The sequence below is a fragment of the Pavona decussata genome, unplaced genomic scaffold (assembly GCF_977016875.1).
Source record: "Pavona decussata unplaced genomic scaffold, jaPavDecu1.1 SCAFFOLD_153, whole genome shotgun sequence".
Taxonomy (NCBI): domain Eukaryota; kingdom Metazoa; phylum Cnidaria; class Anthozoa; order Scleractinia; family Agariciidae; genus Pavona; species Pavona decussata.
This window is the reverse complement of record NW_028145565.1, coordinates 470,068-497,252: the sequence shown is the minus strand read 5'-3', so window position 1 is coordinate 497,252 and position 27,185 is coordinate 470,068. Positions and strand designations below refer to the sequence as shown.

At 38.5% G+C, this 27,185-nt stretch overlaps 3 protein-coding genes and 1 long non-coding RNA gene across 5 annotated transcripts in view; 2 read left to right on the top strand and 2 right to left on the bottom strand.

Moving 5' to 3' along the window:
- Window positions 1-16,631, bottom strand: part of LOC146466143 (uncharacterized) — a 35,599-nt gene extending 18,968 nt beyond the window's left edge. The window contains exons 1-9 of one of the 2 annotated variants that reach the window (XM_085127727.1): window positions 16,516-16,631; window positions 10,780-10,984; window positions 8,605-8,761; window positions 7,176-7,363; window positions 5,849-5,956; window positions 5,586-5,694; window positions 4,968-5,065; window positions 2,644-2,688; window positions 2,397-2,524 (exon numbers count right to left, since the gene is read on the bottom strand). In XM_085127727.1, the coding sequence (XP_084983853.1) occupies window positions 2,397-2,524; window positions 2,644-2,688; window positions 4,968-5,065; window positions 5,586-5,694; window positions 5,849-5,956; window positions 7,176-7,363; window positions 8,605-8,761; window positions 10,780-10,980 (1,034 nt within the window). In that variant the 5' untranslated portion in view covers window positions 10,981-10,984; window positions 16,516-16,631. The remainder of the gene's footprint in view (window positions 1-2,396; window positions 2,525-2,643; window positions 2,689-4,967; window positions 5,066-5,585; window positions 5,695-5,848; window positions 5,957-7,175; window positions 7,364-8,604; window positions 8,762-10,779; window positions 10,985-16,515) is intronic. The other variant, XM_085127728.1, reaches the window with a different exon arrangement.
- Window positions 16,632-17,776: 1,145 nt separating this feature from the next.
- On the top strand, window positions 17,777-18,363 carry LOC146466142 (uncharacterized). Its single transcript, XR_014868130.1, has 2 exons — window positions 17,777-17,867; window positions 17,943-18,363. It is a non-coding gene; the product is annotated as an uncharacterized LOC146466142 (long non-coding RNA).
- Window positions 18,168-21,860, bottom strand: LOC146466141 (nitric oxide synthase-interacting protein-like). Its single transcript, XM_085127748.1, has 2 exons — window positions 21,349-21,860; window positions 18,168-19,052 (listed from the first exon to the last, which is right to left on the bottom strand). Exons 1-2 carry the CDS (start codon window positions 21,806-21,808, stop codon window positions 18,592-18,594), a joined length of 921 nt encoding a protein of 306 aa, XP_084983874.1. The 5' UTR covers window positions 21,809-21,860; the 3' UTR covers window positions 18,168-18,591.
- A 231-nt stretch (window positions 21,861-22,091) lies between these two features.
- LOC146466140 (enoyl-CoA hydratase, mitochondrial-like) lies at window positions 22,092-27,120 on the top strand. Its single transcript, XM_085127752.1, has 8 exons — window positions 22,092-22,239; window positions 22,614-22,814; window positions 23,910-24,037; window positions 24,474-24,573; window positions 25,284-25,388; window positions 25,728-25,847; window positions 26,088-26,155; window positions 26,895-27,120. The coding sequence occupies exons 1-8, from the start codon at window positions 22,140-22,142 to the stop codon at window positions 26,958-26,960; spliced, it is 888 nt and encodes a 295-aa protein (XP_084983878.1). The 5' UTR covers window positions 22,092-22,139; the 3' UTR covers window positions 26,961-27,120.
- Window positions 27,121-27,185: the final 65 nt, after the last annotated feature.

Sequence of the window (27,185 nt, the reverse complement as noted above, 5' to 3'; positions counted from 1 at the left end):
TTTGCATAGTGGAAGTGCACCAAGCCATCCCAGGTGAGTTTACAGGCACTCCAGACAAACAATCAGAAATAAACTTAATGTACGACCTTGGGGTTTCACAGAATTGCGGGCTAAGGATTCTGTTATCATATTGTTAAATTCTGCCGATACTTCAACAGGTCGATTCTTGTCCTATTTCTGTCCCTTGTGTCAGGAAGGGTTATAATATGGCGTTCCTTCTTCAACGGTTACCTTGTGAAAGATTAGAAATGGTTTGTTCATATAAAATTGTTTTAAGCAAGGGGATGCACATTGGATAGCCGTTCATGACTTGCGAGGCCTCATTCTGCCATACAGCTCTGGGGTTTGAGCGATGCTGTATCCAATTCGTGACAAGTACGCAGTTTTTACGAACGTAACCGCTTGGTTATCATAACTGAGTCACCTGACTTGGTGTTTTAAACGAATATTCATGTCTCTTGTTAACACAAATCCCGTGCAAACATCAGAGTATGCATTACAGATCTGCAAAGCGTCAATGAGCGTCTCCACCTTGAACGCACACATTCCAGTTTTTGTTGAGCTTTGGCAAGAGAAATCACCATAACGCTCAATTGCGGTTTTGCGCAAGACAATATAGTTATGGACGTCAACTTTGTTTTGGAAATTTGTTATATTTGCATCAAACCAGTCTTCTTCCTTGCTTTGGCTTGAATTCAGTATTCCTGTGGTTTTTATGCAGTTGTAGTAGTTTGTTCTGACGAATAGATACCCTCCAATAACGCAGAAAAAAACTGCAAAGGTCTTTACAATGCTTCTTTCTACTGATAAGATGGACGTCATCTTTCCCACGTTTGTGGTAAAATGACATTGCGGTGCAGGTTTTGAGACTAGTTTTTTTTTTTTTCGCCAACTAGCTCATACACTGAATTACTTTAATGTTGAACAACAAGCGTTCGTGAAAAGATCGAAACAAGCAAAATCAATTATTAAGATGATAACGCTGTGATGGTGATGTTTAAAAATTCACGACTGTTATGATACAACCTCATAAAAATAATAAATTTCTCAGGGAAAAATACTGATAAGCCTGCCCAATACGAATTTCATCCATCTTATTACACAAGATATAAGTAAGGCCACTTTTACCAAACAAAGGAGAGATATTGATAATAAAATGAATTATCTTTTAAAGTTATGATATCAGTAAGAAAACATCGTGATAGAAACGAATACTCCTTATTTTTCTGAACAGTAATAATTATTTGCACCACGAGAAGCAGTTTATTATAATAGCAGTTTGCTAGCTGTCAGTGGTACTCCATTTGATGTGAAACAAAGAACGCAACTACCACGATGCAATTAGCTTGTTATCACACCAAAGCAGTGAATGACAGCGAATTGAATCGATATCGCCATGATACTAAATACGTCTTATTTTGAATATCGGAATTCCAGAACAATAAGAAATAATTTTTAAATTATAAAAATATGTATATATAAAATTAAAATTGCACCTGCAGCTGTATGGGATATTTGGACGCTAGGTGATTGATTAATCAGTCAAAGGGATAAGTAAAGCTATTTCGAGGACTTTATTAATGTAATCAATGGAAATCGCAAATAGATGACCGGTTTTGTAAAAAATGCTAAAATAGTGCAATGAAACCGTTAATGTGTGCCTATTTGGCCACGATGAAAATTATGTAAACCCAGATTACTAGCGACTGGCTCTAGTTGCTCGTTCCTAGGTCGATCCAGCTGAACAGACATTCTGTGTGTAGGCCAGGATATTTAGACATAAATGGAATTTTATAGTGCTAAAGTGAGGACTACGGTTACTAGCTCTGTGAAAGAAATTTATAAGGTGATTATTTTCTAAAGAAACTGTGGTGCTGCGTCGGTGGGGGAGTGGAAAAGAATGATTGGCTTATCAACAGAGTCGATGAGGTAATTTGCCACCAGGCGAAAAGAGATTCGAATGCTGACGTTTCGAGCGTTAACCCTTCTTCAGATGGGAATCGAAAATGAAGGACATTTAGTGCGCCGAGGTCAAAGTTTGAGCCCACGCCCTTTGGATTAGATCATCAGCGCTCTCACCAACTGAGCTACGAGGTGAGCTGAGAGCTGGGAGCTGGTCGTGGAATTAAGGTATTTAATTTGCAGCAATGGGGAGTTCAAGTACTACAAAGTGTCTGAGCGGCGAAGCAATCACGTAATGAGATAGAAATTAAATTAACTAATTTTTTTGCGTGCTAAACTCAGGACTGTTGTCCTTATAATTTCAATCTATTTCTATCGCATTGTACATGGCTGTTACGCGGCTTACACACTTGGTAGTATTTAGATATAATCTAAGTACAGCTTAACCTTTGACCAAGATAGATAAACATGTTCGTAAGACAGCTTGGTTGTACCTGAGGATTGGTGTCATGCCTTCAGAGTCTTCCTCGTCGACGTGTATAAAATCACGCGACAAGAGGAATTTCACCATCTTTAAATTCCCAAGAGAACTTGCAACGTGAAGTGGAAGACTGCTTCTTTTCTGGAAAATTTAAACATTTGACAAATTGTCAAATATTTTGAGTTCAGCCTATACTTCATGGTGACACAGAACTCCCCTACCCTCCTCACCCACAATGATAATAAATATTGTCAGCTTACCGCGGAACGGAAGTCGGCTCCATATTCAATGCAAATCATCGCTGCCTATAGGTAACAACAAAATACAGATGAAATCCATCATTTAAAATTGTCCAACCCTATTCAAACTACTTCGTATAATATGGCGGTTGTGTGTGTTAAAATTAGTCTAGTAAAATTTATTGAGGGGTTTCTTGTTTTTTGACTAATGTCTTGTATTTTAATAGCCGACTGCTTTGTCATTTTGAGTGTGTTGCCATTCTGAGGCCGTTCTCATTTTGCGCATGTGCGCTCATTTTGAATGCGTTCTCGTCGTTCTCATTTTGAGTGTGCTCTCAGTCAGAGTGTACTCTCATTTTCAGCCGGCCAGTTCCCATTTTGAGTCCGTCCCCATTTCGAGAGTGCTCTCATTTTGAGTGTGCTCGAGTTTTGAGTATGTTCTCATTTCGACAATATCCCAAGACCCCACGCGCGCTTTTCTCGATCTCCTCGGCTAATGAGATGCATGAACTGCATGATAGACATCATAAACTGTTTCAACTAAAACACAAACAATTCCTGTCTTGCACTTCCTCCTTCACTAAAACACTTGCCACACTGTTTGCATTCAAAAGGAGGTCAGAGCTTTGATTTGACCGATACATGACTCCATCAAACCACAAACCGCGTACAAAACATGCTCGCTCTTCGTACTTGCCGATAATGTCAACCTACAGGACATATATCGTAGAACAGAACATGTAACGTAGACTACACATAGAACTAAACGATATAAACTTGACAATTTCTCACCAATAGTTCCCAGTGATAAACGCGGGCGGCCATCTTTAACGCTAAGTAACATGGGACAAGTAACCGCCCGCACCACCCCGCGGGAATAAGTGAAATTCCTGGAAATTCACGACAACGGTCAGTCACTCGCATGAAAGGTTATTGTTTTGCGCAAATTTTGCGCTTAATAATGGGAAGGCCTGTGGAACCACTTGTCCAAATATAGGCATAAGATACAGTGAGCTCAGTAGCTCAGATAGATTTAAGATTTAAGTAATTTAAGTAATTTAAGTAATTTAAGTAATTTTTAAATTATTTCTTTTCTTTTTGATGCTTTTCGTTTCACGCACATGTTTTAACGAGTTTTTATCACTCCTAGATGTAGCGTGGGTAAATAAAGTATTGTATCGTATTGTATCTGCAAAAAAAATTCCTCGTACAAAAAGTACCAAACGGCGCTGTAGTGTTTATTAATGATGAATGTGATGTTGGACGTTCAAGTAAGCGGTAAGTCATACGTTTTTCATGGGCATGTCTCGAATCGCCGTCCCTTTCAAATACAACCTTTCTTTCACCAATTTGAGCAAGACTAAGTTGGATTTTCTCTTGGACACTTGGAGGCATCGTCTGATCTTTGTTTGCAAGGCAAAGAAATGGTTTGGTAAGTGTGTCCCTGACGGGAAAAGCAATACGGCCAGATGGCGTGGAAATACCACGTTTCCCGCGAATGGCAACACACTCAAAATAACGAAGTAGGCGGCTATTAAAATACAAGACAACAGTCAAAATACAGGAAACCCCTCAATAAATTTTACTAGACTAATTTTGACACACATCAACCGCCATACCGTATATGAAGCACTCAAATGCTCATAGAACAATGGTACTGTTACTTTCAGTATTGACCAAAATAAATTGCCATAAATTTTCAGTAAAGTCAGCTCTGCAATCAGTTTGGTTTACTTTCAATATGTGATAGGTCACTAATTCAAACCTTTCAAGGGATACTCAGACCAGATGGAGTGTATAGAAAAAGGAACATTTTGTTTGTTTCCGCTTTTTTTTCCATGGAGACTAATTCGTAATAAAATATTCAGTGGCGCTATTTAGCTTATCTTTCTATAATCTCCTGGAAAAATCAGAAAATATACGGAGGATTCAAGATGGCGGCACTAGGTGACGTCATCGTTAGAGTAAGGGCCGCCCAGCTGTAGTTACTTTCAAAGATGAAAAGGTAAGGTAATGGCGAGCTGAACCATAAGGAACAACCGTAATACTAATCCCTAACCATAAAACTACAAGGATGAGGGTAAGAGTGAAGAATGAATGATAATGATGATGGGTAAAAAAAAAAAAAAAGATTTGGAAGATTCTAGTGATGATGAGATGATAATGTTGATAATGATGATAAGAATGCTAGTGCGGATGAGTATGAGGAGTTGGAGGTGGATGATGACGAGGATAAAGGTGAGGGTGAGGGTAAGGATGATCAAGGGTGAAAGAGACGACGATGATGGTAACAAACCATAAAGATGAGGATGAGGCAATGATGTTATTAAGAAGAGTGTACCAACCTCGACATGTCCACCTTGCACGGCCAACTGCAGACAATTATTTCCCTCGTGGTTTTCACTGTTGATGATATCCTTGCAGGATTCACCGATCATGGATGCTAGAGGTACAGATCAGTTATAATAATAGTTTAATTCGTTCTTTCCAAAATACTGCGCTGCCCTTTAATTTAAGGATGAATCTCAGTGCGCACGAGGTAAGGAAGGTCTTTCACCAGTCGTCCTTGACGCTTAGTCGAGTTTATTTGACTGAAGACAACGAACACAGTGAAAAGTAATAAAAAGAAGAGATTTTTAGAAAGCTTAAGGAGAGGTAAGATCTGACTACAGTGTAGATCAGGAAAGCTTAGAGCTGTAACGTTATAACCAATTTAAAAAACATAAAATTGTCTGTCCATCACATTACAAGTTATCGATCGGATTCCCATTTATTCCATCAGCCGACCTAGGCCGAGCGGAAAATAGTCAACGTTTAAGAGCCTAACAGTACAGTTATGACCGGAATCAAAATGTTAACATTTCTACCAAGCTTTACAAGGAAATGATTACTTGTTAATTAGAAATATTATTATTCACACCTGAAATGGGTATTATAGAGATATTTTTTTTACAATAGTCTACCTCGTTGGAGAAGATGCCTCAATATTTCGTCTCGTCCTTCTTTCGCTGCTAAGTGAATCGCTGTTTCACTTTCGTGCGTTTCGGCGCGAAGATCAGCACCATATGTTAACTAGATCCAAAGAATTTAAACAAACAAGAATTTTTAAAAAGTCCTAAGTACCTTTAGATTGTCAATATAAACATCTATAAGTCCACTAAACAAGGGAAAGAAAAGCAGCCATAGAGTAAAGTGCAGAGGTTGGAATTTTTTAACGTTTACTTACAAGAATTTTAATTATGTCAAGTCTCCCTCTCTGAGTTGCAAGATGTAATGGAGAGAAATTCTGATTGTCCAGTCCATTTGGATTTGCTTTTCCTTCGGTGAGTAACGTCTGAGGAATGAAGAAAACTATCAGTGAAGCAGATGTTTAAGCATAAAACCTTTTAGTATATACCATAAAAGTGAATAGTGCTTTTTCGTGCGTTTTGATTGGTTAACTTGGAGGTGATTAGCAAAGTACTATTCACCTCCGAGCAGCCGAAGAGAAACAAAATGGCTTCCTGTTTCGAGATTTTCGGAATTTTTTGCTCCCCTAATTATTCGGCTCAGTGTCGTTAAAAGTGATGGATATTCACCTCCACTTCGGTGAATAACTGTTAAACATATTAGCTTTATTTTGTTAATGAAACATTTTCAATTCAAATGTATGATCGGACAAAAAATAATGACTGAAGTTTAATACTTCACTGACAGTCTCATTATCTAACTAACCAACCAGAACCCACGAACCAATGAAAAAACCAACCTACCGTCGAAACGATTTGTAAGCTTGAAATAGATGATACAAGAAAGCCCTTGTCCAGTAAGTGACACAGATTACCCAGAAACATTTACACGCCCTTCTAAAACAAGTCCGACACCGTCTGTCATTGATCAGTAAATAACGTTTTTGCTTGGGGAGGCTGAGACGACTACCCGTCGCCTCAGATCTCAGTAGTTAGAGCGACGCACTCGAGAACAAAGGTCACAAGTTCAATCCCTCTTCTCTAATCACGTTAGTCCCGTGTGCGATTCCTAAACAATGTTTGCAAACAGCTGAGTCATCAGCGTAATCTCGTACCCCGATCTCAGTATATATCTATTTCTACTCGTAAGGTTCTTTCTTTCAATTGTAGTGTCCTCAGTTAGCACTGCTAAATTCATTACATTACAATTTAAATAATGGAGTGGTTTTCAATTGTGTTGTTAAACTAAATCAAAGTAATTAGCCTTGACAATCGTAGGAGACACCAACAGCACAATTAACAAAGCGATCAGACTTCGAAAAAGATACACGTAAACGACGCCAAGCTCGGGACAACGCATGCGAGCAATCCACGATTGGGTTTGGTTTTAATTCCCATCGGTTGTGAAAGTGGCACGATTTTGCCAACCAATCCCAGAGCGAAGTGAATCAAAACCAAAGCAAAAACGAAATTCTTTCGAAACTCAATTAAAAACCTTTCCAAAGCGATTTATTTATTATTTATTTTTCAGGCTCCCAGGAATGTGCAGAATGACTGGCTCAAGTTGGTTATCACCCAACATAATTGAACTATAGCATTACTCACCTTTACGAGGTCTACACTCGCTCGCGCCACAGCGTAGTGAAGTGGTTTTTGTCCAAATGCTGAGGGGATCTCTACATTGCAGTCTTCCCTCTGAATTAAACATTCCACTGATTCATATGCGTTATACCACGCGGCGAAATGTAGCGGAGAAAGCTGTTTATTTTCAAACGCAGAAATAACGTTGGGGTCTTTAGGAAAAGAAATAATTCACATAAAAAAAGTAAATCAATTAATTAAGAGAAAATCATATCATTGAATGTAAGTGACCTAACATGTTCTCTTGATGATCGTCAGTATAACACCGTTTAACCGGGGTTCATCAAGTTAGATTGTCAAGCTTGCTAGCATTAAGCTCTTCAAATGAATTCCAATTTGAACTTGAAAACGGAGTAGGACGGGTGCAAATCAGAAGATACTAGGCATCCTGTTTAATCCGTCATCGTAACTTAGAAAAGTGATTTTATAAACACAGTCATAATCACATTTTTATATATCAATAATAATCAATTAATAGTAGCAATAATGATAATCGGATCTCAATGTGTCTTGCCTGGGATTTTTCTTGAGTGTATGAAATGAAATTTAGTGGGTATATTGTACGTACGAACTGCTTCGTTTCAAATCAACAAAATACGACAACGAGTCGACGCTATAGGTCGTTGGAGTGACTTCATAGTTCAGAACAACAGCCATCATGATCCGCCATCTTGGGGTCGCTCAATTTATTCAAAACCGAACAAAACTATCAAAACTGGTGTTGGAAGCAAAGAAATCTAAAAAAAGTGGGTTTTTTTTGTTGAACTTCTTTTTCGGAACGCGGATCCACAAACATTCCTAGAAAGGCTTAGTTTTCTCAATTTTTTTCCGCTATCCAACTTACCGCAAAGATATTGAGAAGATAAAAAGAAAAATAGGCAAAACTAGGATGCCTAAGTAGAAAAAATGTGGGAGCGGTAGGGAAGGATTAAGTAAGTCAGTTATGTTCAGTTAAGTTAAATAATTAAATGCTAACTATTTACAGTAATCATTAGCGGAAGAAGAAGAAGAAGGAGAAGAAGGAGAAGAAGAAGAAGAAGAAGAAGAAGAAGAAGAAGAAGAAGAAGAAGAAGAAGAAGAAGAAGAAGAAGAAGAAGAAGAAGAAGAAGAAGAAGAAGAAGAAGAAGAAGAAGAAGAAGAAGAAGAAGAAGAAGAAGAAGAAAATTATTCTTAACCTCCGAGAGACCGAAAAAAAGGAACAGTCTGAGCTCGACGTGCCGGAAAAGAACAGGCCCTAACAACGGCATCCTAGAATCAATATTATATTAAAAAAAAAAAGAAGAAAAACCAGTGACTCGACCAAACATCAGTTCAGATTCTAACAACATTTATGCCATAAACAAACGACTCTGCGCTTTTAAAGTATTAAAAAAACTGTTTACTTTATACTAACCTGCGCCATAGTTCAAAAGTAGTTGTATTACTTCTCTTTGATTATTACGCGCGGCGTAGTGTAGTGCTGACAGTCCACAGCTGTCTAGTTGGTTGATATCACGTGTGTTTTCCTCCAGTATTGTGCTTAGAACAGCTGTATCTCCCTCACGACAGGCCTGCATAACCAAACAAACATCGTCAATTCCAACCTTACATGATTCTTAACATCCACTCTGTCTGGGTGGCTATCATTTTTTACTATTTGCAGGACGAACTGAAATTCGCGATTTGTGAAAGGTGGCGAAGTGGTGGGAGCACTCAGTTCCCACCAATGTGGCCTGGGTCGATTCCATAACTCGGCGAAATTTGTGGGTTGAGTTTGTTGGTGGTTCTTGTCCTTGCTTCAAGAGGTTTAAGCTTGGTTCACACTTGTGACATAAGCATAAGCATAAACGCAGGCATAAGCATAAGAATGTGTAGTGTGAACCGGTGTGACATAAGCATAAGCATAAGCATAAGAAAAAGGGAACTTTTTCTTTTTCTTATGCTTATGCTTATGTTTATGCTTATGCTTATGTCACAAGTATGAACCAAGCTTAACGGGTCGTCCCCCTGTTTACTTCTCTCTACAAAATAATTACCGTTTTCAAATTCCAGAATCTGAGGGCCACAGATTTGTTATTCCTTAGACTTTAAAGTGCCACCCTGATTAAAAATAGTCGACATTTCCAATAAGGTACTTACACATTAGACGGTGTTAGACTACAAGGGTCAACGAAGTTCTAAACTACTGTCAGCAGGTGTGAACGGAACAAAGTCGCCTTAAAGGAGAAATTCAATCAGCTCTAGCAAGTTGATGCGGAATCAAACCAACTGATAAGGAAACAGACGAAGAAAAAGAGGCCAAGGAAAATCTGAACCCTACAGATCTAGAGGTCTTGCTTTTGCTCGTGATGTAAAACGTTGCGCGTACCTAAGATAGTCGGTTAATCATATAAAATTTCTCTAAGTTTATTTTCTTTCTTTGATAAAGAGTTATTTGAAAAAAAAATGTAAATCCCCACTTTTAAAAAGTCATAAAGACTTTTGGTAGAAGTTGGTGCATTAATAATCTAGCAGGTGCAATAAAAAGTCTAACACCATTGCTAACTAATAATCTATATTGCCTTGAAGTACATTCACATTAAAAGTAATGGTAATTTGGAGTTTATAAAATTTGGAATTTGGATTTAAAAGGAAGTAGATAACAAAATTCGATTTAAAAGCTGATTTAAATTCTGGCTGCAGGCTGGAAACATGGTTTCCTTTGTTTAGTGTTGATGTTTTCATTTAAGCCGTATGCATATTTAATAAAAAGTTTTAGTTTTTTTAATGAGATAATCACGACTTTCACTCCACAAGGCTAGCCCAACTCAAGCCTGAACTCAAGTGTTAGACGTGGCTTATTAAAGAACATTGGTCCAATACTGAATAAACCAAAACACTCGTCATCAATCCGGCTAAGTTTAATTCATGCAACATTTTTTCCACATTGCGACATTTCTAAGGTTACGGTTAATTTACGTGAACCAGAGTTATATTTCGCGGGTTTTAAGTAAACATAACTATATTTGAGCATCCGTATGTCAGGGATTATATGCTAATGCATTTACACAAAACACCATGAAATTCTCAAAATTGTACTGTTTTGATCAACAACATTTTAATTAAAAATCTCTTGTTCAGCCAGGTAAAGCAAAAACTCAATAAATAGTTTTGCCTCCATTTCTTAGTAATTTAAGGAGTGCTATCTGCGATTGAAAGACAAATATCGACGTGAAGCCATGGCAGAGTAATTTTCTTCAACTCATTTAGCATTTGAGGTGCTACAGTAGATCATTCTTCATTTGCTCGCCATTTATTTTTTTGTCAGCTGACCCCGAGCGAAGGATATAAAGTTCCACATGACGAAAGTTTTTCGAAACAACCATTTGAAAAAATGGACTTAATTTTGGCGCAGTTTGATTTTTAGGCGGGTACTCTATTAAAGCCAAAGCTGTGAATAATACTTTCTTAATGAGAGATCGATTTCTTTCAAGACGATGAAAACTTATCCAAATACTATTTTTACACGTAAATATAACGGCGGAAATAAGCGCGAACTCAAATGATTTTCAACGTAGTCGACTGTTTGGTCGTTCTCTTTCTTTCTTACCTCAAAGACATCCATTTCCCTTGCTGTCAAGTTTCTCTCCACTGTGTTCGAGATGCTCCTTTCAAGACCATATGAGACAGATACAAGCCCAAGCTCCGCTCTCTTACGACTCAAGTTCCTCATGGAAACTGAATCAGTTGGTTGAACATCCGCCGAGACGTGGTCTAAATCGTCCATCAACCTCAACGTACTTGCATCCATTACCCTTCAAATTGAAAAAAAAAAGGCAAAACTGAATACATGTATTTTCAGCAACAAAGTTGTCAATTAACTGCTGTGTCAAGTATTTCGGATTCTGTTCACTCACTTACCGTCGAGATCTTTTCATATCGGAAAATCGTCTTCATATATTGACATATTTTATGATTTCGCCACTGATTATTTTGAGATCAGATGCTGTACGAAACGTTTACATGTCAAACATACATTGTATGCATTTTAACTCTGTTTGCCAACAATTTACGATATTTAGGTGATTTTAATTTGCATATTAATAGTATCATCAGCACTTGAGTGTTTCATCATAAAAAAAGGCATTAAAATTTGGTGCTGTGCGTCAGTTGAAATGTCTTCATTACTAAATCTAAAATACACTAGACTAAAGAATCACCCGGAACTTTCTACTCTAGTAATTTCATAAAGAGAAGTCAAGCTACAGCTTTATATTATAAGTAAACAAGACTAATGATTGACCTGAAATTAGTTTTCAGAAAGAGGAAATTCGAGCGGATATGATGCATAGAAACCTCAACCGTAGTTTGTTGTGAGAAAAACATTTCTGTGACAGAAAACAACCTTTTTCTGACAACCACAAAAGCAGCCTAGGGATCGAGGCCATGCCCCGGAGCCGCTCATAGTAAGCCTGGCTTTGGACATTCCACAGATAGACTTGAAATTCCACAGATAGACTTGAAGCCCCTGGTAACGGGCTCTGGTCAAAATCAAACAGTGCGAAACTAAAATTAAATATATAAAGTAATAATAATGCGTAGTCTATTTTCAACTGACGATTTCTTCTTTAATTTAATGGTTTGGAAGATCCCTGCAGAAAATAAAAGAGATTAATAACAGATAATGATGTGTTTCTTTTTACGATGTGTTACTTAAAATTACCATATCTTGTTAACTCCAAGCCAAATGTCACCGTAATTTTATAGTTAAAAGATGTAAATGCGCTATCTTGGACAGGTAGACAAGAATTGAAGGCGAGGATACCAATTCCCAAACGTTTTTGCTTGTTCCTAGTGCATACTTCAAAACAAGACACTTGGACATTTTATGACGTTTTTACAATGTAGTACTGTAAATCCTCATAGCCCTGACGAAAAGAAGCCCAATTGCAAGGCAGAGAACTGAGATACACTATTTTGATAGGCTTAAACACTGATTTAAAAAACGGTAAGCCGTCACTGGCTTGTTGCCATCGCTAACACACTGAAATCAGTTACAAAATTCCCATTTTAATTTCGTCAGCTGGCCCTCACTGGTGTCGTGGATATGGATAGGAGATGTAAAGCAAATGACCCTGGTTCGAGCCGTATAACTATTTTCTGTTGTGTAAACATCAACCCTGTTTGTATTAACCATTCTAGTAACAACCTTAATTGTTTTGCGAGGTAGAAGTAGGGATGGCGCAGTGGCGAGAGCACCATGTGGCCCCAGATCGATTCCCGGAGTCGGTGTCATATGTGGGTTGAGTTTGTTGTTGGTTCTCGTCCTTACTCTGAGAGGTTTTTCTCCGGGTACTCCGGTTTTCCCCTCTCCTCAAAACCCAACATTTCAGTCCAAATTCCAATTCGATCTGGATAATTGTGAAGCACTTTATCATGAACCTCTGGCTCGCCATGTTATTGACATTAAATAAATTAGTAGTTCCCCCGCAAAATTGGAAAGAAATGTGGGGGTAGAGTGCTATTCTATTTTGAGTGGAAGGATGCATTGATGCGTCTGTGATAACAAGTTTTGGGCCTGTGGAAGCACTAAACAGATCTCAGGGCGAGACTCTGCAAACCTGCGATCTGTTACAGGAACGTTATCTCGCAGACATCAACAGCACACAGAACTTTGGTCCAACAGTCAAGTTTTAATTCCCTTCGTAACCAGAACATAACCAGAACCTAACCAAAGGTTACTTTACAAAGCACTTGTATTTACGACAAACTACAGAAGCGACGCGATTAGGTATACCACAATTGTTGATAATCTCGCAATCTGATTGGCTAATTTTCCGTTGTCGATAAGAGTCTAGACAACGATGCTCGCGTCAATGAGCGCGCGGAAATTTTGAGTTATTGTAAAAATTTTCTTTGACGTTGATTTTGTGGTAAAAAACGAATCGAATGTGGTTTAACGTTGTCTGCACTCTTATCGACAACGAAATTCGTCATCACAGTTGTCAAAATTTGTTGTGGACTTTTTGACCACTGTGATGACGAATATCGTTGTCGATAGGAGTGCAGACAACGTTAAACCACATTCGATTTGTTAAATTTTCATTAAAAAGTCAACAACATTAACTTATGCGCTCTTTGAAACATAATTGGAGGAAACCGAATCTAGCTTGTACAACATTAATAACCTTCAAAACAACACAGGTGGATAACAGTTAAACAAAGGCTAGCGCAGGTTGCAATAACACTTCAACGCTTAAATAAACAATAGCCTTTATTTGGCGCGAAAATATGCTCAGATATTTGTCCGCGGACATTATCTGTTCCGAGAAGCGAACAGTTTGCCGAGAGCGAAGCTCGAGAAAAACTGTGAGCTTCGAGGAACAGATAATGTCCAAGGACAAATATCTGAGCATATTTTTAAAGCCAAATGGAGGCTATTGTGGTTATCATCCTTCTAATATTTTTCGCAACATGTAGCAACGAGCTTGAGTATTTGAACATTTTGTTTAAGAACAGTTGACCGTCAAAAACGTTTAGAGCGTATGTTGTTTTCTGATACAGCTTTATCGGCCAGCAGGTTTATCTCTCCGTCAGTCACAAAAGCAAACCGTTCCCCCATCTAGCTTGACATTAATTTTAATTGTAAACAAGAAGCGCCTTGAAGTTTTTGAAATTGGGGAATATCACTTGGGGAATATCATCGGATATTCCCCAGTTTTAGCTGGGGTATATTCGGTCACGTGAGGTGTTTAGACCAATCGCGCGCGAGCGAAAATATGTGATGGATTATAATTACAGTTATGGCCTAATTAAACAACAGCAGGTAACAGTCACGGTAACCGAATTCGAAACTCCAAGTGAATGTTGGTTTTTCAATATTTTTATCAGCGATGCAAATACAACTTCTTAATCCTAATTTCTTCCCTCACACGTCTAGTATTACTATGGGACAACAATAGTAAAGCCTCAAAAGACTAGAAAGATAGTCGTCGACAACTTTGTGCACCGGTACCGTATTTTCTCGATTAAACGCCCCCGGCGTTTATTTAAAATTCGGCAGTTTTGGCCCGGCGTTTCTTCGAGGCCGGCGTTTAATCGGGGTCCGGCGTTTATTAATGAAATGCGATTTTCAGCAACTTTTCCAGGTTGATTTATTATTACCGATCCTCGGAAACCTAGGAGCAGTTTGTCAGTGCTGGACGATTTTTCCCTGGATTACCCGAAGTTACAATATTATGGTAAGGTACATACGGCACTTATACCATGTTGCAATCAAGATTTGAAACACTAACAAACAGCACATAAACAATATCAGTATGAATGATGTAGGAGCAAGTAAATGAAATGAGTACAAAGTTTTAAGTTTATAAACGGTAATGTCGCCAACGAGGTTACTATTTACTTGTACCCGGTCCTTGTGACCTCGACCCCAAATAAACGCCGGGGCCCCGATTAAACGCCGGGGCCCCGATTAAACGCACCCGGCGTTTATTTTAAAATCGGCAGTTTTGACCAGGCGTTTATACGAAGCCGGCGTTTAATCGGGGTCCGGCGTTTAATCGAGAAAATACGGTATTCGACATCTTAGAAAATGAGTCGACAACTAACCAGTGCTCGATAGATTAGAAATCTTTCGTAGTAAATTAAATGCGATGTTTTAACAACAACAAGTTGGGATCGGCAAGTAGTGTTTGCAGCGCATAAGACGGTTGGTAGTGCATGTTTTGGCATCGTGGCACACAGACGCAGGACGAAGTCAACAACCTAAAGAGAAAAACTCCAAGCTATTCGGAGAGGGTACAAAAGGTCTTAATGATGACGAAGAAATATGTTTTAAAGAATGTAAACCAGAGGAGGCTAAAGCAGAACCTGACCTGAGTTTAAGATTCATCTCAAAAATAAGAAAACATTCATGTACAGACTTGATATTTTCAATAAAATATACTCCTCCCGGCTGAGCCAACAAAAGCGTTCCACCATGTTGGCTAATAAGAAACAACTCACTTGCAATTCGTATTTGTGGACATCTTCAATAAAGCAGCTATTAATGGTGTTATATGTCTCAGGGCAGAGCTAAGGCATTTAAACCAAAATAATAATTTCTGTTCAACTGCCCCACCTACAGGCCATTTGTAAAATAATGCTATAGCAAATTTATTAGAAAGTCCCGACTAAAATGTTCTAAAGTCCCTGACAATGGGCAGACAATTGGTATCAAATTCCCCCTTCCCCTCTAGCCTTTCAACATTGATAGTTGCATAATGGCCTCTTTTTTGCTGTGCGACGAACTTTGGGTGCATCTGATTATTTGTGGACAGACAGATAATGAGTCCAAATGAGTTGCCATTTTAGTTCTTCTGTTAAGAAAAACTTAGCAAAGTCTTGGATAGTTTGTCTGTTTGCCCGTCTTTATACACAGAGGCATTATCAGAATGCGAACTGTTGAACTGAAAGCTTGCCCAAGCCCGTCCAGATGGTAGTATCAGAAGTTTTCATTGCTAGATACTCGGGGTTTCTTCTCTTTCCCGGGCTGTTTTGCATAAATAAACTACGACAGGTCGCCATAGCAGTAACACAGTACTCAAGTTTCCGAGCCGGCTTATTTGGTCAATATATAAATTATCTAACTTCCGGTTTCCAATCTGGAAGCGTCGTCGACTATAGTGTATCACATGCATAATTCCAATTTGAAGTTACTGGTATTGATAGAGTTTCAACTCCCGGATTCGTCAATCGCCCAAAGCACAAAATTCAGTGTTGTAAAGTGTCAAAACGCTGATGTTCAAGATAGGTGTTACAAGGCTATTAAATGTGCATGGAACAAGGTCACGCCATCATACAAAATTTAGTGACTTAAACATGGCTTAGCATAAAGGTGGAACAGTAATTATTTGTAACAACATGGACATGAGCCAGATAATTAGCTTTCCACACGGAAAGCATTGTCAGATTTGTGGGAAAAGAATTGAAGGCCAACATGCTCAGAGAGACTCAATGACTATGCTTTTTTCAATGCAATGGCTCCAGTGCTTGATATTCACAGCACGTCCTAAGTCGAAGTGATAGATGGAAGATTAAACAGCTGTTCCAATTAAACATTCTGTGTCCTCGCCCGTCTTTGGTCCTTAGTTCATATAGTACAATTCCATATGGTACAATCCCAGGCTATATTTAAGATTAGTTTTGCTTATCATGATCTACCCTAACGCTAAAACGACATTGATGATCAATCACAAATTATTTGGGCATCACTGGTTTCTGAAGGAACTGAAAGTGATCTGCTAATCATGTTACTAATTTGTAACATAATTAGATAAACATTGATATGTGTAACTCAATTTACCTCTTGCTGTCCGTGATCACTGTTACAGTCTTTTAGACTAAAGAAGACACCACTGGCGTTCTCTTTCTGCCTGACCGACGTCCGAGAACCAATTTATGCAAACGGTGAATAATTAAATTGTAACGTAAATAACTGTGACGGATCAAGACATAAATTTTATTGACTGCGTGTTTTAATTGTCTTTTTGACATTGCATGGCGACCACCATGGTCACGTAAAATGGAAATTATAAAACTCAAGTTTTATTACACACAAGCGAAATTTCACTTCGTAGGTTTTAATATTCCAAGTTTTTTGCTCGAACATACGACAAAAGTGGCCAAAGTTTTCTAACTGATAATTATGTATCAAGTTTAGATTTTCGGGAAATGGTTCACCTGTCGGTACAAGCTAGTGACCTTTACAAAGAAACCTTTCAAGGAATTACAACCGCAATATCGTAACCATCATCGTATGTTCTCACGCTATTTTTTCACCAAAAGAATTTTTTTATAGATATATATAATATATACACAGTACTTTTATAATGTAGCAATGAGTACATGAGTGTGGTCATCGCCTGATGAAGAGCAGCTGTATACATGCCAAATTACTGTAATAATCGAGCGATGCAAGTGGACAGAGGCTCGATTACCAGCCACTGTTCGGGAAATGAGCCAAAGAGAGAGCGGCAGAAATCGAGCCTAATGGACACAGAGCAACCGCAAAATCGCACGCAGCTGTTTAGAACCTCTAATTTCTTTGGACCTGTGTATCACGCAGCTATTGTTTATGCTGTTTGTTCATTGCTCCGTTAGCTGTTTTTTTTTTTTCTTTTGTTAGCCAAACCTGTGAGCCGTGCTAAGAGCTGACACCGACAAATCAGCATATAAACACCAGTCTAAACTGAACATTTCTGTTGACACCAAAATTTAGTTGTCATTTTTATTAAATAGAAATGGTTATTACTTCTTCAGAAACGCGGAAAGAAAGAAACGAGATAATAATCCCCAAGAGTTTTTACAGCTTTTCGGCTGTACAGAATGACAAACCATATTCGTTCGGTCAACCACTCTCGGCGCTTATTTTGGATTTCATAATGTTGGCTTTTCAACAAGAATAAAATGGCTAAAATATTGGAAAATTTATACTCCGTGGTAGTACACACGGAGTAAATTCAATTTCTCTTTCATTGTGCACTATTATTTTTTAACTACGTTTCATTGGAAAAGGGATTTCGGTTTGCATAACACCAAGAGGGTACTTTTACTAGGTAGGTAGGTAGGTAGGTAGGTAGGTAAGTAGGTAGGTAGGTAGGTGGGTAGGTAGGTAGGTAGGTAGGTAGGTAGGTAGGTAGGTAGGTAGGTAGGTAGGTAGGTACAGTGTAGGTAGGTAGGTAGGTACAGTGTAGGTAGGTAGGTAGGACAGTGGGTAAGTAGGGAGGTAAGGTAAGTAGGTAGGTAGGTAGGTAGGTAGGTAGGTAGGTAGGTAGGTAGGTAGGTAGGTAGGTAGGTAGGTAGGTAGGTAGATAGGTAAAGTTGCACCCAAACCTGCAATCTTCCTGTTGGGGACCGTGACATTTAGAGTTGCTCAATGTTCAATTTTCCCAGCAGAATGACAGTATAGTGGCATTACTATCAAAGTGATCATCAACCCAGTACAAGAACACACTGGAGGAGTGAATTAAGATGCTACAACTTTCTTGTGATAGACTTACGCTACACAACACATCTACAACATGACTTGGGCCTATTAACAATGCACACGTTTGATTTGCAGCTGTTCATGGTGCAATTTGTGCTGTACAATGTGTAGAACTGTCATTAAACTTTGGAGAAGTCAGATCTAAAAGAAAGGAAGCCAATCACACAGTTAACTAATCAAAGAAAGCCTTGTATCCCTATTGTCTTCTCTCAAACTCTGCGTAGCCAGTTATCTTCTCTGAAGTTGCCAGCCCTACATGTCATAGCCAGTTGATTGGTACTACTCGCATCCTGAATGTACAGTACAGTAGGTGTGCCATAAGCACGTTGCAGGGGGAAAAAGTTGTTTGTTTAAACGTGAACAGACCCTTCAGAGTATTGTAACTGAGCCTGTTTAGGCCTGCATGACTGGACCTGCCTTCTTTGCTTCCAGTTGTAATCCCGATCCAGCAAATCCTGTACCTCCACGCTGCAATGGGATGATATCACTGTCCTTCAGCTTTGCACCTGTGAATGGGCAAAGCATGTCTTTCTTGATCAATTTCTCAATGCAGTCCATGGTCACAACATTACCTGTGTTCTTCAAAACAGCACATGGAACAGAATTCCCCAGAGCATCATGAGTGACTGCACACTTGTACCTCTCTGACTTTGCAACCATTGGACGGTCATCTTGGTCATCTATTGGTGTTAGCTTGACGGATATCAGGTCTTTGATTCTCAGTGGCTTACCACTCATAGGACAGTAGGTCTTAGTGTCTGGTTTCTTAAGGAGTGTTGGTTCTGCCTGTGGTGTTAATGAGGGTACCCAGAAACTTGGAAGATTTTTATTTTTGCTTTCAGAATTAGTTGTACCTACGAAGAAAGAAATTTAATTCAATTTTATTGAAAATTGCTGTTATTATCTATCTTGGGATTGTTCTGTCGTTAAAAAGAATCTAAGAGATGTTGTTTTGTGCAGTTTTACTGTTCCTTGTCAAGTAATATTTTATATGGCGTACAAAAGTAAGATGTTACTGACATTAATTTTACAGTCCATCTTATTAACAACTTTTCGTACCTGTACAAGAAAACACTGTTTCACAATTTTTCTTACCGAAGATAGAAAATTATATGACACTATCAAATGAATTTACCAGAAATAAACTTGTTTAATAATAATAATAATAATAATAATAATAAATTTAAATTTATACCGCGCAGTTTCTATAAATATATTCAACTGCGCCTTACAATAAATATTAAATAAAAAATAACATAGAAGTTCAAAATTACAATTCTAAAATTCCATAAATAATTTTATTATTCATTTCTATAATAATAATAATAATAATAATAATAATAATGATAATAATAATAATAATAATAATAATAATAATAACTACTTATATAGCCCTTATCCAGTTCTGTTCTAAGCGCTTTACAAAGTTTTAAAAAATCGTATCTGTTTAATATAATTCGAAAAAAGATGAGTCTTAAGTTTACGTTAAAAAAGATTTAAATTGACACAAGAACGGATGTCAACAGGTATGATATGATGCTATACTGTAGAAAGTGAGTTTATACAAGTAGGCTTGAGGAAAGCTCTCTCGTTTGGACACATCCTCTGTTCATTTAGTTTCCCACTTTTCAACATTCATCAAGTATTCACCATGGTCCTTTCATAATAAATCTATTTTCCTATTGAATCAAGCTTTAAATATGCTGTGCATAGAGTTATTAAAATACACTCATTAACCTTAGAGTGCTTGCCATTTGACAGAACTGGTTGGCCAGACCAGTCCCAATTAACTAGCTGGGGATTACATGTACGGTAGATTTGGTCTAAGCTGGGGTTTTAGTAACCTTTAAATGTAGATGCAAAGTAGCTGGCTAAAGAAGAAATTCTTCTTCTGCAAATTAGAATGAAGATCAAGACAAAGTTTGCAGCAACCTGGGTTGAAAAAATATACTTAAAATACAATAATATTGTGGATGCCAGACCATTGCCAGCGGTCAGCTTCTATAAATAGAACTACTGTACTGCTACAGTAAGCTGACAAGACTGTTGCAAAACCCCATGCATTTACTTTACATATACAGTATTATGTGCCTTAGGGGTTCACCACAAGTGAGAACTTGCACTGGTATGACATTGTGATTTCATACCATATGAAGGGATAAGATTTCATTCCGAGTTTACATGAAGGAACAATTCATGCCAACTGACGTGATTGTGACGCCATCTTGGATTGGATGTCCAAGACCAAAAAAAACTGCACTACCTATTCAGAGACTCCTGGGAGAATATATCATGCGGGAACAAACAGTCATAACATGTTTACATGAGACCAGGATGAGTTTTCATACCAGAAGGAAACTCTTGCTCAGGTACAGTGACAGGGGGCACTGGTATGACATGCTCTGGTTTGAGATTTTGTATTGGTATCATGTAAACCAATACAGAGCTACAGGAGGGAACTAGAGTGAACTCACACCAGAATAAAAGTCGCACCAATATCACATAAAACCCCCCTCAGTTATAAAAGCCCCCTTGAGGTCTATTCTTGACTGTCGTTTGTTTTAAGGGATAGCATGAAAATGGTAGAGTAAGTGACTATTAATGTTTCAGGGTGCACCTGAGAAGAACCCTTACTACATACAGGAAAGTAATGTCATACACAAGCCACAGGGTACCCATATAGCTGGCAAGTAGAGTGCAAAGCCAGCTTCTGTCCAATCTCGTACCCAGAGTCTTCAGGCTTTTTGGTCAGCGGGGCAACACCGGGAAGACTCTGGGGACATCAAATTTTATCACCGCAGGATTTCTGCGGTAAAACAATGGAAACCGTTACGGAACAGCCAATCAAAAAAATTGAATTTTTTCGATGTCCCCAGAGTCTTCCCGGCGTTGCCCCGCTAACCAAAAAGCCTGAAGACTCTGGGTACGAGATTGGCTTCTGTCGCATGAAGCAACTGGGAGTGTTTTGTATTGTTATTGATTTGTGTATTACACGAACTATTTGTAACATGCTGGATCACTGACCACACAACAAAATGGCTCCTTTTAATCCCCTGTTACAATAAATGGGGCATACATGTACTGAAAAGTAATTCGATAAAAGTATACGCAAAAATACAAACACGTATTGCTTCGTTACTTTTTGCTTACCAGTTGAGGTCGATGGCATCTGATCATCTGTTGCTGTCGAAGTTCCAGCAGCACTCTTTTCCTTTGATACAGTGAACGCGTTTGTTGGTTTCGTGGTGATTCGTTTCTCCATACTCACAAATGATTCCACCTTTGAACGCTCTTTTTCTTCAACCTTCCCAACTTCTTCAGCTTCTTGCTTCTTCTTTTGCTTCTCAAAAGCTTTCATTTTCCTCGCAGCTTCTGTTTTCTGATGCAGCAAGCACTCTAATATCGCTTCTCTGTCGTACAAGAACCCGTCTGGTGTGACTACTGGCTCACGACAAGGCTGAAGTGTCAACGAACAACAGTCGAAATTTTTGACAGAATCTTTGCCCAAACGCACAGCTTTACTGCCATAACCAGATTTTTGAGTGTCTTTCTTTCGCTCGTGGTAGGTATAAACCGTTCCCGCGGTACAATTCTTGGCGTGCCTAGTCATAGCTTTCACGTTCTTCGACAAACTGCTAAACAAAGATGGCGGCGTTTTGTTAATGTTTGGCCTGGCTGCTAAGTTGCAATGAGTTGTCCCCAGAGGGGTGGAGAGGCATGGAAGAGCATCTCATTATAACCAGTATAGTTTTTTTTCTTAAGACTTTTCTTGAATGATTTTTGGCGTATAATTGCAAACAAGTGAAATAAAAATAAACTTAAAATGTTATCACTGCCCTTGGCTATCAAATTCTTCAAACAGTTTGATGACTTCTCTCACACCCCCACCCCGCCCCCTACTATGAGCTTAAACTTGCACAACCATCGAACACTCCATCAAAATGGCGTCCAGGAGGTTGTGTCATGTTGCACGTGGATTATGCGGGCTTCGATCAGTGCAATCCACTCAGGCGTTCAATCCTGCTCGAGCGTATTGCTCAGGTAAGATTTTATATGCTGTTCTTTTGTGGATAATTTCCTCCTTTAATGAGAGACAAATGCAATTACATGTACACCGAATATTTGGTCCCAGGACCTCAATGGGTTTTTGCACGTAAACTAGACTTCTGTTAAAAATGTGGGTCATTTCTCAACAACCTCACGCGAAGATCAATTTCATAAAATTTCTGTTATTTTAAAACAATGTGGACTGTTCCTCAAGAGTCCCATTTAGCCCAAGCCATTAAGAATTCCTATACAGTGAACAAATAGCATGTTAATATTAACACCTCTTTGTTCCGATTTATTTGGTCTGACGCATTTTTAGGTCAAGTTAGTATTTGTACTGAACGATGTGATTAATTATTGTTTGGCAGCTGCAAGAAGTTTTGAGATGATCAAGGCTGAAAAGAAGGGAGAGAAACAAAATGTGGGCTTCATTCAGCTGAACCGACCCAAGGCACTGAATGCTTTGTGTGACCAGCTCATGGCTGAGCTGCAAGATGCTCTTGATGACTTTGAAACTGATAAGGATGTTGGTGCCATTGTCATCACTGGCAGCGAGAAAGCTTTTGCTGGTATGAAATTGTAATGCCAGGGTGGGGTGGGGTGCGGTGGGTTGAAGAGTTGGCAGTACTCCTGTTTGTAAACTATATAGGTGTGTGTTACCCCAAAGGGTAAGTTTTTGAGCCACTTTGGTCTGAAATGGGCATAGATTTTAGACGCCAGGCCACAGTTGTTCAAAGAGCGGATAGTTTTATCCACTGGGTTAAGTTCGCTATCTGGCAGATAAAATGTGTGCAATATTTTCCCGATAGCCCCATAATTTGTGGATAGAGTAGAAGCATATGTCAAATTTAAGTATGGGATTGTGTAGAAAACTTGCCAAAGGCATTAGTTGGAGTACATTTCCTCTGCTGGATAGTGACTTATCCAGTGGATAAAGTTATCCACTCTTTGAACAACTGGGGCCTTGTGAGGTCTGAAAAACAGTACCTGAAAATTACATATTTTGATCTGAAATAGTGATTCAGGAAAAACATTGAAAGTGGCAGAGGCCATTATATTATTTTCTGAACTTTATTGTAGAAAAAGTAGAATTGTGAGTTTGAGTGAAATAAGTAATGAAAGTAGGAAGTTATATTTTATTTAGAATTCTCTGAGGGAAGGGGAGTCCAAACCAAAATGCCCTTTGTTATTTGGGACCATGCAAGGCTAAAAAATTTTAAGGAGCCCACAAGGCCAAAAGTGGAGAAGTTAGGAGCCCAACATGTAAAGTGTTAAGTGCTGCTGAAAAAAATTTATGTTTCCAGAGCATTTTCGTGGCTACCCCAGGCTACTGGGCTCCTGTTATGCAGCAGCCTTGGGGACATTTCACATTTGTAATGATGTTTGTTAATATTCTGGACCCAGTTGTTCAAAGCCCGATTAAGCTAATCCTGGATTAACCTGAACTTTGGTTGGAGTTTAATTACTAGTAAATTGAGATTTTAACGAAAGATTTTGGTATCTTGGTTTTGATATAGCCTTTTCTTTACCATTAGATTAAAATTAACTTTTAAAAACACATTAAATGAGCGAGATGAAAACGTCGGTTAACTTTTAATCGTGGATTAGTGTTAATCGGCTTTCGAAAAACCAGGCCTTGTTTATTTTCCTACATGATTATCAAGCTGGTGCTGACATAAAAGAAATGCAGAATTTGACATATCAGAAATGCCTTTTGGGTGATTTCCTTGCACATTGGACTCGAGTGGCTCGCTGTAGGAAGCCTGTGATTGCTGCAGTCAATGGATTCGCCGTGAGTTTGGAAAATATTGCTTTTAGTATACTCATAGTTCCTTTCGTCAACTTGTTGTTATTATGAATTTGTTTTAAAGTTACAGTTGCTGTTCTTGACATACAATACAATTAAACAGATTTAATTATCTGGCTTCTTTTAATTAACAAATACTAGCGTGTTTCATGTTTTCAAATATTGGGGCAACACTTGCCTAGCTTTCTTCTTCTCCGGGACTTCAAAACAGTCATTGAGTGATTTTCACAGCTGACATCATTGAGAAAAAAATTCAGATTCAGGCCATGTCACAAATTTCTTTGTATTTTTACCACAAATCACCAATCACTTACCGTTAGATCAATAGGAACCCTTCCAGTATATTGACTGGAATTATTTTCCTCCGCTTAACTGTAAAATGCTAACAGCTGGCTACAAATATTGTTTTCTTGTTTCTTAGCTTGGAGGTGGATGTGAACTAGCCATGATGTGTGACATCATTTATGCTGGAAACAAAGCCAAGTTTGGGCAACCTGAGATTCTGCTTGGCACTATTCCAGGTTTGATGCAGTTTCTTTTCTTCCCCTCACCTGCTACTGATTGAAAGCTTAAATCACATATATAAAACTGATGGTGCTTGGTACTGTTATGTGTTTATTATTATTACCTTATAAGTATTACTTTATGTGTTTATATTATGTTTATACCAACATTTCCAAATTTCAATTCGATCTGGAATCTGAGGGCCACAGGTTTGTCAGTCATAACAAAAATTAAAATTTATTTATTTACTTTTATTGTGTAGTTACAAAAACTCTCCATATCCCCCTCCCCTACCGGCAGAAATGATTGGAATTTCTAGAGGAGGTAAGAGTTCATAGAAAACTCCCTTCCTTGGGAGAGGGGGGTATGGATATTTTCTGCAACTACACATTGTAACTGTTATAATTTTTTTCACTGTTATTGTTATTATTATAGTTATTTTTCCAAGTAGCTAAACAAATTTCAACATTGTGCCACTCCCAAGAAACAGTTTTTTAAAAAATTCAGAAAATGGTACCTAGTGTGGCTGCACTGATTATGCAGTGGCACTTCATCTCTAAGAAGCTTCTAATTTGTTTTTCACTTCATCTGTCGCAGCTATGTTGTTGACTTGTCATGGCTTGATTCAATGTTTCGTTCAAGATGAAAATTTAATTTACAAGCATCGCAATATGTGGACATGATCCAAGGAATGAGGGTTTTCTTTTCTTTTACCTTTTTTTTGTAGGTGCTGGAGGAACGCAACGGCTTCCACGAGCTGTAGGAAAATCCCTGGCCATGGAGATGGTGTTAACTGGAGATCCCATATCAGCAGAAGAGGCACAAAAATCAGGTACATTCATGTTCATTTTTGCATCGATTGCGTGAAAAAACAGTTTTAAACAAAGAGAGGTTCAACGAGTTGTGCCTCCTTTATTTCATACCTTGTAGCCGTTGTGCCCGGAACAGTCTCGAAATATGCTCCAAAATGCCATAAGAGCAATAATATCACCCGAGCCAAAAAGATGTGTCTATGACGTTTCAACAGACGTTCTTCAAAACGTGCATTATATTTGTCCATTGCTCTAAAAAGATGTATGACTGATTTCTGATTGCCGGGCCAGGCCAACCGTGGCTTTGCTACGTTTCTGTAAAAGATACCTTGCTGACATTACGTTTCAATAATTTGCAGGCCTGGTCAGCAAAATATTTCCGGCTGAAGAGCTGGTAAATGAAGCTATCAAGACGGCAGAAAAGATATCAGGATTGTCCAAAATTGCTGTACAAATTGCCAAAGAAGCTGTCAATACAGGTACTGTCTCAGCCCTTGTGTTTACGTGCATGACCAATGGCAAGGTTGTCACTATACACTTTGCATTATAATGGTTTTTAGTAAGTTTCCAGTATAAAATTAAATGGTATCAGTAATAATAGAATGGATCATTGTACAATACTAAGAACCCTTTAATTCAATGGCTTAGTCATATTATTCTTCATTCGTTCTTTTCTTATGTGACAAGCGAGAATTTACATTTTGTTATCATCCTTTTAGGATACGAGACCTCTTTATCAGAAGGGCTGCACTTTGAGAAAAGAATGTTCCACTCAACGTTCGCAACGGTGAGTGACAAGATTTTTACAGTTAAGCAAAGATTTTTCACCTCTCATATGTTGGACGAAATTGTAAACTTACAAACTTCATTTAAGTGTCGAAGTATTTAGCACTGCATTGCTAATAGCCTGTGGACAGCCACCCCCCTCCCCTCAGGAAAACCGAGTGCAACAAAGGAAATAGGAGACGTCTCCACGCAGGCTACAATGCTAATTGATGACACTATAAATTATAAATCAGTGAAATTAATATACAAACTAAGCTTAACATTTGTTAAAAATCCCAGCTAATGGGAGGCAAACCAGTTGGCCATTTACAAAGCGAGGCCTTGGATTTAAAAACGGCGCTAAGCCAAGTGGTCAGAGCAGAACTTGAACCTGGGACTTCCAGATTTCAAGTCTGGTGTTCTAACCGATTAGGCCCGCACACCAAGTCTGGAATTTCATCCCCGAGAATTAATTTAACCCGAGGTTTTTGGCAGGCTAGAGGGTACGAGTATATTTGTATCCAATACTATTTGTACAATGATACGATCGCTAATAATAGGTGCGGGAAAATTATCAAGGGAGCTGACATCTTGCTCTTTTCTATACGTAATGATCTCTTGTCCGGGGTGTATTTGGAACGGTAAGCATCAATTTGGGTGTAGAGGCCCTAATCAGACATAGAAAAGGAATGACTTCCGCTTCTGTTCTCTGTTTGAAAGATTTACCTGCTATGATTTTGTTTTGTTGTTTAATTGCCTAGGACGATCGCAAAGAGGGAATGTCAGCCTTCGTGGAAAAACGAAAAGCAGAATTCACCGACAATTGAAGTTCTACACTGGGCGTCTTTGCAGTGAGGACGTTAAAGTTAACTGTAAAGCTCCTAATGTAGCTAGTGGACTGGGACAGAACAGGCGAGCATGGACACATCATGGGCAAATTTTGTTTACTCAAGGGTCAGCTGTCTAATAAAGCAATCTTACAATGCTGGTAGTCTATTGTCATTCGATTGTAACACTGTTTACTCATTGTTTTGTTTACTTATTGACGGAAA

Coding starts and splice junctions, on each gene's coding strand:
- LOC146466140 (XM_085127752.1), top strand. CDS start 22,140: ATGGCGTCCAGGAGGTTGTGTCATGTTGCACGTGGATTATGCGGGCTT. Junction 24,038..24,473: donor CTGCAGTCAATGGATTCGCC/GTGAGTTTGGAA, acceptor CTTGTTTCTTAG/CTTGGAGGTGGATGTGAACT. Junction 25,389..25,727: donor AGAAGAGGCACAAAAATCAG/GTACATTCATGT, acceptor AATAATTTGCAG/GCCTGGTCAGCAAAATATTT.
- LOC146466141 (XM_085127748.1), bottom strand. CDS start 21,808: ATGACTAGGCACGCCAAGAATTGTACCGCGGGAACGGTTTATACCTAC. Junction 19,053..21,348: donor GATGCCATCGACCTCAACTG/GTAAGCAAAAAG, acceptor CTTTCTTCGTAG/GTACAACTAATTCTGAAAGC.